The following is a 10,626-nucleotide window of genomic DNA, read 5'->3' as shown; positions in this document are numbered from 1 at the left end:
CTTTCTTTTCTTTTTTTTTTTTGAGTTGGAGTCTCACTCTGTTGCCCAGGCTGGTATGCAGTGGCATGCTCAGGGCCATGCAGCCTCGACCTGCTGGGTTCAGGTGATCCTTCCGCCTTAGCCTTTCAAGTAGCAGCAACTACAGGCATGCCCCACCACACCTGGCTAATTTTTTCTTTCTTTTTTTTTTTTGATTTACTGTGGAGATGAGGTCTCACCAAGTTGCCTGGGCTGGTCTCGAATCTGTGAACTCAGGCAATCCTCGTGCTAGGATTATATGCGTGAGCCACCACGCCCAGCCAATACTTTATTTTCAAAAGGTGGTTATCTCTAGGTTGTGGGAGTATATGGTAATTGGCATCTTTTGATTTTTGGCATTTTCCCAATTGTCTACAATGGCTATGTAGCATCTGTAACATGATAGGATTCACTGGGGTCTTACCTAATTACAAAAGCACTTTGTGCTTAATGCCAGATAACTTGGAAAGCATGAAGCAAAAAGTCCCCTTAATCACACCATCTAAAGATAACAGCTGTTAACATTTTGGCATTGGTTGGCTCAGTGGCTTAGCCTGTAATCCCAGCACTTTGGGAGGACGAGGCAAGTGGATTGCCTGAATCTGTGGGTTCGAGACCACCTGGGCAACTTGGCAAGCCCTCATCTCTACAATAAATAAAAAATTGGCCAGGTGTGGTAGCACACGCCTGTAGTTTCGGTTACTTGGAAGGCTGAGGCGGAAGGCACGCTGGAACCCAGCGGGTCAACGCTGGGGTGACCTTGAGTGTGCCTGGGCGACAGAGTGAGACTCCATCTCAAAAAAACAAGCAAAAAACACATTTTGGCATATTTTCCCAGACTTTTTTCTTTTCCAGACTTTTCTCTATGCAGAGATGCTTCATTTTTGTAATCTGGAAAAAAGTAAACATTTAAGAGACAAAGACTTGGGTCTTTAGTCTTCAATTTTATTTCTGTTTTGAACAGTAATTAACAGCTTGGAAATGTCCCTAACAGCAAGGGCCCGCCCCATGCATTCCAGAAGGCTCCCTCAACCAAGGTTGGGGTCCGGGCTCCAGTAACTTCCCCTCACTCACATGAGCCATCAGGCCTATTTTCTCACTGGAGACTTGGGACAGAAGAGGGTCTCCAATGAAAGGGGAAATTGGCAATAAGGGCCACCGTTTGGAAGGATTGGTCTCAGACACAGCTGCCTTTGTTAGTCTTAGACTATTTTGGGATTTGGTAGCATGCTCAGACAGACTGTGGGAGGGCAGGGAGAAGGGCTCCTGAACTCCTCCCCCGCCTCACTTCTTGGGCAAGCCCCACAGCACCCGTTCCTTTTGCTGGGCTCAGCCCACTGACTTTAGCAGATGGGCATCTGGTAGCCTGTGGTACTCCAGGATGCCTTGATGTGGCCTGGTCAGCTTCAAGGAAGCACTTCCCTCTTCCCCCAACTCACTTCTCCTGGCCTGGGCTGGGTGAATCAGGAAAGTGACAGAGATTCAGACCTGAGTGTATCCCACCCTCCTACACAGGGCTTGGGACCCAACTGTACCAACCCTTTACCAACTCTCACCTAGAAGGGAATAATACAAGGGCATCTCTTTAATGACTCGGAGGGGCAAACCTGGGCATTTAAACCCCAAGCGTGGGCACAGCTGAGCCCCCAGACAGGAGGTGGCTGGATGCATGCACTAAAGCAGCAGGGGCAGCTCAGCTGGGAAAGTAGGGGCCCACAGGGCTGGATCTACCCTCCCCCTACTGCCATCCATACCCATGGTAACCATGGAAACATAACCACCACCCCCCCTCCTGCCAGCTGCCTGGGTTCAGACAACCAGGCCAGGCCCACCTCCATCAAGCCAGGGCCTGAACGGATGCCAGGCTGGCCACAGAGTGGTTGCAGGAAGAACTGAGATTGGGCGATTTGGTCCAGGATTCCCAGCACAGCTTGGGAGGACTACCACAGGAGCCTCCACATCTTGCTGTCTGGGCTGGGGTCAGATGGGGCTTAGGCAGCCAGCACAGCGGTCAGTAGAGCCAGTCAGATGGCCCTCTGCCTGTGGGCTAGCAGCTACTGTGGGGCAGCAGCCCTTGATGCAGCAGCAGCAGCCTCTGGGCCTCGCTGAGGGGGCTCTCCGGCTGCTGCTCCACTTGCCCTGGCGGCTCAGCCAGCCCTCCGGGGCTGAGGATGTACCGATAGTCACTGGGAGTGCCCCCTACTGCCCCCATGCCACTGCCATTCCCAGCCCCACTGCTGGGCTGATCTCTGCCAGGCAGCTGCGGGTTGCCTCCCTCGGCAGGCTCTTCTGCTCTCTCAATATTGATGTACAAGGGGTCCCGGCTAGTGGACAGCACGGACAGCTGGCCCAGGATGTTCTCTAGTTCCATTCGCAGACAGGTGAAGCTCGGGCGCTGCTTGGGGTCGGCACTCCAGCACTGGTACATGAGCTCGTACCTGGAGGGACAGAAAGGCGAGGGAGGTAGTGGCGCTTCTCTCAAAAGCAGAGACCTCTTAATCAGATGGCATTGGGATTTAAAAAAATTTAATTCATGTGCTTTTGTGTAATGTAAAGGGATTATTACATATTGGGTACTCTTCTAAGTATTTCAAATTTATTAAATTATTTGATTCTCACAATCAACCCTATGAAATAAGGGATCCCTATTTTACAAAGGTGGAAACTTGAAGGTCACACAGGCAGAAAGTGACAGAAGCCAGGTGGTTTGTCCAAAGACCCTCCTATGCTGAGTGGGCAGCATCCACTCAGGCAGTCTTAAATCCTCCCTGTTCATAGATACCTTTGAGTATCTGAGAAAAACTTTTCCCCTGGCAGGAATACTTTTTTACATACAATTTCAGAAGACTTACAAATTCCCTGAGGCCTGCCATTCACATTTCCTAAGGAATGCCTCTAGCTGAAGAAAATAACAACCCAAAAAACCTAATGGGAAGGGGCTGAGACCAAGTTCAGTAAGAAAAAATGCCTGACTCTCTTGCCTATGCATGTGACAAAAGCCCTAAGCACTGCCTCACACACCAGCCTTCCCAACTGGGGCCCCCAGTGTTGGGGGTAATCATGCCAGATACTGAGCAGGCCGTGGGAATGGTCTTGGCCATGGGTACACAGCCAGACCGGGATACATTCTCAAGGCTGTGCTAGGAGCCAACTGGCATCTGTCCACCAGGCTGCCTGGGGGAGGCCACTGACAGCACAGCTCCAGCCTTGGAGGAGGCTGAGCTAGGGCCTAGGCCCCACTGCCCATCAGAGCTTCTGCAGTGCCAGATGACAGCTGAGGCAGGCTGCAGCCACAGGGAGACCAGAGCTTCCTGCCCTTACCAAGCCCTGAACCCTGTTCAGTGAACAGGAGGGGCAGAGCCTGGTATGTTGACTTGGATTTCCCTCTCAGGTGCAGGTGAATCACCCACAGCCCAGGCTCAGGATACTTCAAACCCACTGCCCTAGAGCAGGACCCCACTCCATCATTCAACTGCCTGTCTGTGCCTCCTCTGCCTGTCCATGACCTCAGCACTCTGGAGGTCTAACCTTACAGCAAGAAACAGGGCAGATTATTTCTCTGGGTCACAGTGGATTCCCTCTCTTGGTGCCCACAAATGATCCTCTGCAACAAAAAGTCCATTGGCCCTACCCACCAAGCCTCTCTCTGCCGGGGAGACCCTGGCTTGGATGGAGTAGAGGAGTAAATAGAGGAGTAAGAACAGACAAATCATAGTTGCCGACATTATTAAGAGCACGTACTCTAAAATCACAGGGATCTAGGTTCAAATCACAACTCATTCATTTAACAGCTGTGACCTTAGCCATGTTACTTAACATCTTTTTTTTTTTTTTTGAGTTGGAGTCTCACTCTGTCACCCAGACTGGAGTGCAGTGGCCGCTCCCGGCCACCGCAACCTAGACCTGCTGGGCTCCGGCAATTCTTCCGCCTCAGCCTTCCGAGTAGCCGGAATTACAGGCATGCGCTACCACGCCCGGCTGATTTTTTGATTTATTGTAGAGATGAGGTCTCACTGCCCAGGCGGGTCTCGAACCCGCGGGCTCAGGCAATCCACTCACCTCAGCCTCCCAAAGGCGCGGGATTACAGGCTGAGCCACCGAGCCTGAGCCACCGAGCCCGGCTTACTTAACATTTTTAATCTTATTTCCTCATCTACAAAATGGGGCTAAGTCTTTTCCTCATTAGGCTAGTGGAAGATTATCTGAAAGAATGCTAAAGTGCCCAGCTAATGTTAGCAATACTTCCTATTATCTTGTTATAGGGGCTTGACATCACATTTGTACAGCAGGCGGTATCACCACCCGCCCCACGCTCGAGGGAATCAGACTTGCAGAAAGGAAAAGAGGCAGTTTTCTTCCCAGGATCTCAGTTCTTTATCTTAGGTCTTCTGCACTCCCTTAAGAGGAGACCAAGCCAAAAATGATTCCCAGCCCAGCCTCCCACCTCCATGCCTCCTTCTTGCCAAGCAAGAACAGTTGTGTATCAGCCGTTTTTTTCTCATGCCTTGTGCAGCCCTATCTGAGCTCAGCATAGGGGTTTTCTTTTTCACTCTCTCTCTCTTTTTTTTTTTTTGAGTCGGAGTCTTACTTTGTTGACCAGGCTAGAGTGCAGTTGCATGCTCACGGCCACTGCAGCCTCAACCTGAGGGGGCTCAAGTGATTCTTCCACCTCAGTCTTCCAAGTAGGTGGAAATACAGGTGCATGCCACCACACCCAGCTAATTATTTATTGTAGAGACAAGTTGCCCAAGCTGGTCTTGAACCCCTGGGCTCAGGCGATCCTCTTGCCTCTGCCTCCTAAAGTGCTGGGATTACAGGCATAAGCCACCATACCTGACAGAGATTTTCTTATGTCTCAGACTAGCTAGGTTCTCAAGAAGGACAAAGGTTGTGTTCATGACTAGGACTAGAAAAAATTAAATAAATAAAATAGAAAATACAAAAAAAAAAAAAAAGGAGGTAAGGCTGGCAAACCTACACTCTTGCTCATTTTTCCTTCTGTTTTTGGAGCTCCTGTTTCTCCCTAGACACTGGAGAAAAGAGAGTGACAGAAAAAGTCTGGAGCAATATGGGATGGGAAAGGGGAAAGAAAGAAGACAGATGGTGGATGAATAGCAAGTATGAGGTGAAGGTCAGTCTTCCAACTACAAGGATGTTCACACACACACACACACACACACACACACACACACACACACACACACACACACACTCATACACACACAAAAGTCCAGTTGAGGTCTGAGCCCCCACTGGACCAGCAGCTATGTAGCAGCCATCAGCCAAAACCCCAGATTCCTAGTTCCTCCCAGGACTCCCTTCCCCAGGTACTCACACATCTTCCATGCACTCAGGAGGCTGTTTCAGGCGGTTCCCGCCGATGAGGTAGTTGTAAATCTCAGCGTTTTCGATACCAGCATATGGCGTCTGCCCACGAGTCATGATCTCCCACATGGTCACCCCGAAGGCCCACTGGGATAGAATTGGGTGGGGGAGGAAGGTGTCACTAGGCTTCCAGAGCCAAGCACAGCCATGTCTCTGAGGCAAGCACATCTTGGGGCCCTGGGGCCTCATCACCAGGCAGCCAAACCCCAGAGAGCAGACCTGGCTGGCTCACACATTCGTCCACACCACCACTCGAGGTACCCCAAAGCCTCACCACATCACTGTGCACAGTATACAGGTTGTCAGCTAGGCTCTCCAGGGCCAGCCACTTGACAGGCAATTTGGAGGCACAGCCCTGACGATAGTAGTCCCCACTATAGATCTTCCGGGAAAGTCCAAAGTCAGCCACGCACACCGTCATGTCCTCTGCCAGCCTACGAGGGGCGTTGAAGGATAGGGTCAGCCTTCCCCCATAATCGCAGTGTTGCTAGAGCCAGGATGTCTTTGCTCCCAAGCTGTCCCCATGCATAGAAGATACTGTCCCAGGCAAGAGCAACCATCAGCTAGCTCCTCCAGGCACCAGCTGCTGTCTCCCACCCCCAAGCCCTCCAGAATTCATACATGCAATTCCGAGCGGCCAGGTCTCGGTGGATGAAGTTCCGAGAGCTCAGGTACTCCATGCCACAGGCAATGTCCACCATGAACCGGATCAGGGTCTGGAGGGGCAGGTTCTGGTGGGCAGACAGGGCAAGCTCAGGCTGGACCTGCCTATCAGCTGAGGCAGGAGGAATGGGGTTCCCTGGCCAGAGAGCCTAAGTACTGTCCTCAGAATCACTGAAAGGAAGGAAAGGGGACAGAGGGCCTTCCCAGGCAAGGAAGCTTCTGCAAGTCAGAGAATGTCCAAGAGCCAAGACTCCTCCAACTTGCAGCTCTACAGTCTCATCTCCCAGAAGGGGCCCTTGCCCAGCCTAAAATTCTCAGCAGGGCTTGTGAGAGAAAATGAAGTCTGTTAGCTTAAAAGAATTCAAACTCAGAGTCCTCCTACTCCTAACATGCTTCATTGGCCCTACCTACCAAGTCCCTCTCTACCAGGGTCTGTCCCTTTCCGAGCCCTGTTCTCCCACCCATTACCTCCTGGCCACCCCACCCCAGGCACTCACAAAGGGGTTCTCTCCGATCCGGGAGGCGAGCAGGAAGGCATGCAGGTCCCCGTGCTTCATGAAGGGCAGGATGACCATGGGGATGGGGAGACGGCCTTTAGCCCTGCTCCGGAGGCTTACCCCTGGGATGAGGGAGAGTCAGGAGCTGAGCACAGAAAGCTCAAGGAATAGCTCAGGTGTCTATGCAAATCCCCACCAGCTGGGTCCCTCCTCTAGTTCCAGCCATGGGACCTTTTTGCAGTTCCACGCTGGCCTGGGACTACCCAGGAGGGGCTCTGGCTGCTCCCATGTCCCTGGAGCATCTTCTCTGTCCCCTCCTCCTCATTCACTGTCCACATGAGCAGATTTCATGTACAGAGCTTTGGTATTCCTCACTGGAGTGTGGTCAGATTTCACCAAGGGTCCTCCTTGCTATTTTGCCATCTGCTTACTTACCAGGTAAGTCCACACTTCTCCCCAACAGCCTGACCTCTCACCTTGGCAGAGCATATGTTTAGCCCTATTCCGTATTTGCCTCCCCCCAAAAGGGGCTCACCAACAAGCTTGGCCACATGTGGATGATCAAACTCTTTCATGCAAGCTGCTTCCCTGAGGAACTCTTCAATGTCACTTGAGGCAATGATGTCAGCTGGGAGAAAAGGATGGGAGGCAGGGAATAAAGTGAGATGTGCCCCTGGCTCTGTCTCAAGACTCCTAGGTCTTGTCCTGCAGAACCCCTGGGCTTCCTGGGGGCCCAAGAAATAGTCTAGCCATAAGTAAGAGAAAACCCCATGAACTGGTGCTAGCCAATAATTTCTCCACTTGCTAATGCCTCCCCTTAGGTCTGGGTAGCCCAGCAGCTCAACCAACCACAGCGGTCATCACCCCAAGAGGGAACTCAGAGAACAGTCACTGCTGGCGGCAGAGAGCAATGACTGGGGCACGAATATGTGTGTGGGCTTATGCCTGTGAATTATTCACGTGGGGCAGAAAGCATCCCAGTTAGTGCTGACTAGCTCTTCCTAGAAAATCTAGGGGCAAAGCAGAGCACGCTTCAGGATCAGCCACCCCTCTGCCTTCCCGAGTGAATCCTTCATGCCACAAGTACTGCCTTCTACTCACCTTTCAGCATCTTTACAGCCACTTTCACAAAGGAGCCATCTTCCTGTTTCAGTTGGGCCTCCCGCACTGAACCAAACTCTCCTAGGAACCAATCGAAATGAGGAGTCTCCTAGGCTCCCCCAGGAGAGGGAGTCCTCAGGCTCCCCCAAGAAACCCTCCATGGGGACATAAAATTCTGTCACTAGAGAAGGCTCCCTTACTGGTAGCCAAAGCAGAGCATGCTGGGAGGGCTCCTCGGCTTTCTATCCCTGGCCACCATTCCCCCAAACATTCAATCTCAGGTGTCTACAAGCATATCTTGTTTATAGGAGCTGACCAGATCCACACCCTCAGAGTAACAGGAGCACCCACACACATCCAGCTTCACAAACTCTTGCCAGCCCACGGACCTTTGCCCAACATCCGGCCCAGGGTGAACTGCTGCTCTGGGATAAGCACATCCTCCAGCTTTTCCTTTAGTTCATCGCTGATGCCCAAGCTGTCCACTGTGGAGAAGGGGTTGGTGAGAAAGGGGAGGGATTTCTGGCTCCTGATCCCCAACCCAGCCAGGCTCTATGCCCCAGACTCTGATCTCGGAGCATAGAGATGAGTTTAGCTCTCCCACAGCGGGTGTGGGGAACTCCTTGAGGGGAGGTCTGTGTGTCTTTTTTACTACACTATGTGCAGGGACCCATCAAGATTCAGACATATTGCTCAAATTAGTGAGTTGGTAAAAGGAATGCAGACAGGGCATAAGAGCCCGTTTTTCTCTCCCATGATCCCCTTTTTCCCTCCCATGATCCCCTACACTCACGTGTGGCCTCAATGCGCTCGGGTCTTTCTCGATTGAAGGACCGAGCAGCCCGGAAGTGAACGGCTGGCTCGCCCCGGGCCATGACACTGTCAAATGCTTGCCTAAAGAGAAACCCAGGACTTGAGAGGTCAACTCCAAGGCCCTCTGTCATCACCTGCCTTTCCCTCCATGTTCCTACCCCCTTACCCGAACCGTGTCTCCTTTCGCCTCTTTCGAAGCAGAATGAGGGCCAGAGCAGCAGCTGTCACCAGGGCTGTGAGCACGCCGAGGACCACAGGCACCCAGGATGTACGGCTGTGGGGAGGGCCCTGCTGGCCTGTGGGAGGGAGGGGCAGTGGCACAAGCTAGGCTGACACCAAGGGGTCCTTTTAAAACTTTCTCTGGATAGCCATCTAGCCTGGTCAACAGGCTTCTCTAAGTCAATAAGGATCCTGATGAAAGAGGCTACAGAGGAAAGCTCAAGAGTTCCAGTGACAGACCCCAGCTGTTGTGACCTATAGTATGACCAAGGATTTCTGTGCTAGTTCTGGGGCAGAAGGAAGAGAATGGGATATAGTTTAAATAACGTCCCCAGTCTCGACTGCTTCACTCTGAGTTTGTGGGCCTATTAGGAGCAAAGGCACTTCCATACTCCTCCCACAGGTCTCCGTTGCCCTTGAAAGCCTTGGTCCCCCCTTTTCCCACCCAACAGGCCTCACCTGCATGGTCATGAGAAGAGACTACCAGTGGTTGACTCCAGGGTCCACAGCCAACCACATTGGAGACACATACACGTACGATCAGGTCCTTCTGGGGATCCCAGCCTGTCAAATTGACCCTTGTCCCCTCCACTGTCAGCTCATCCTGCAACCAGGAAAAGCCCCAATCCCGCACTGAGCCTGAGTTGAAGGCCTCCAGATGGGGCCTGAGAGTAAAGAAAGATCCAGCAAGGAAGAGGGGAGTTTAAGGACACTGTGGGTTCACGGGCGGCGGGAACACAACCTTCTGGGAGTCATCACATTCCTGTTTCAGGCTGCAGAGGCCTCTCCAGAACACAAACAAGGCTCAGTCCCGGAATGCATAGGTGGGGGATGGGAGGGAACTGAGCAGGGGACAAAGCCTTATCTGTGCCCTCCCCCAGCTGATGCAGGAATGTGCTTCCTGCTTTATTTACAAAGTGGACACAGGAGGTGTAATCCAGTGAGATGTGGCGCTCACAGGGAAGGGCGGGGAGGAATGGATTCCCTGAAGCAATTGAAGGCCCAGGACCACCAAAAAGAGCCAATCTGAAGCACATAAATGCCTCAGAGCCCTGAAGGCTGATAATCCAGGAAAGCAGAGAGAGTAGAAAGTTCTGTCTCACTTACCTGGGTTTCATTGTCTTGAACCCAGGAGAGTTTATAGGGTCCCAGGGGACCTTCCAAAGGGCCCTCAGGGATCACTTCTTCCCATTCCAGGATGAGGCCTGAATCTGTGCGGATGGCATGGAGATTCTGGGGAACACTGGCTGGGGCTGCACCCAAAGAGAGAAGATTGCTAAAATCCATGCCCTTCCCACCATCACTATCCCAGCCAGACCTTTGGAACCAACTCCTGAGAACTAAACAGCTCAGAGAGCAGCAGATGGGGGAAGGGTTCAACTCCCAGCTCTGACTGCTCTCACCCACTGTGCTGAGGGGAGGGGTAAGCAATGGGCAGGACAGGCAGCACCCAGCTCAGCATCATTGCTCTTTTGTCACCATGGTTACTGCCTCTCAGCCTCATCCCTCACCACTCCCCTCTCATAGCTAAGCCAGCCTCCTTGCAATTAATTGCCAGAGAACTCCAAGCAAGTTCTTCCCTGCAATTAAGTGCCAGAGAACTCCAACCTAGTTCCTCCTTGTAATTAACTGCCAGAACCCTAAGCAAGTTCCTGTCTTTGCATCTGCTGTACCTTCTTCCTGCAGTGACTCTCCCCCAAATATTTACATGGCTTCTTTACCATTCAGACCTCATTCACATATTTTTAGAGGGTTTTGCTTGCTCACTCTGGGGCACTCTTCATCTTTTTGGGGTCTTTTTTTTTTTTGAGTTGGAGTCTCACTGTCACCCAGACTGGAGTGCAGTGGCCGCTTCCGGCCACTGCAGCCTCGACCTGCTGGGCTCTGGCGATCCTTCCGCCTCAGCCTTTCAAGTAGCTGGAACTACTGC

General features: G+C 52.1%; 1 protein-coding gene across 1 annotated transcript in view; it reads right to left on the bottom strand.

Moving 5' to 3' along the window:
* Positions 1–942: 942 nt before the first annotated feature.
* The window catches only part of LOC103250059 (tyrosine-protein kinase receptor TYRO3), a gene marked incomplete at its 5' end in the record, with an annotated part of 10,532 nt that continues 848 nt past the window's right edge, over positions 943–10,626 (bottom strand). The window contains 12 exons of the mRNA XM_008048654.1: positions 943–2,456; positions 5,354–5,490; positions 5,678–5,837; positions 6,025–6,134; positions 6,564–6,685; positions 7,099–7,191; positions 7,665–7,745; positions 8,054–8,149; positions 8,458–8,558; positions 8,644–8,773; positions 9,156–9,300; positions 9,804–9,949. Of these exons, the coding sequence (XP_008046845.1) occupies positions 2,066–2,456; positions 5,354–5,490; positions 5,678–5,837; positions 6,025–6,134; positions 6,564–6,685; positions 7,099–7,191; positions 7,665–7,745; positions 8,054–8,149; positions 8,458–8,558; positions 8,644–8,773; positions 9,156–9,300; positions 9,804–9,949 (1,712 nt within the window). The remainder of the gene's footprint in view (positions 2,457–5,353; positions 5,491–5,677; positions 5,838–6,024; positions 6,135–6,563; positions 6,686–7,098; positions 7,192–7,664; positions 7,746–8,053; positions 8,150–8,457; positions 8,559–8,643; positions 8,774–9,155; positions 9,301–9,803; positions 9,950–10,626) is intronic.

This window comes from Carlito syrichta, unplaced genomic scaffold, assembly GCF_000164805.1.
Source record: "Carlito syrichta isolate Samal-C Ts95f unplaced genomic scaffold, Tarsius_syrichta-2.0.1 Scaffold126462, whole genome shotgun sequence".
NCBI lineage: Eukaryota > Metazoa > Chordata > Mammalia > Primates > Tarsiidae > Carlito > Carlito syrichta.
Note: the sequence above shows the minus strand (reverse complement) of the source record. Positions and strands in the feature narration are given on the sequence as shown.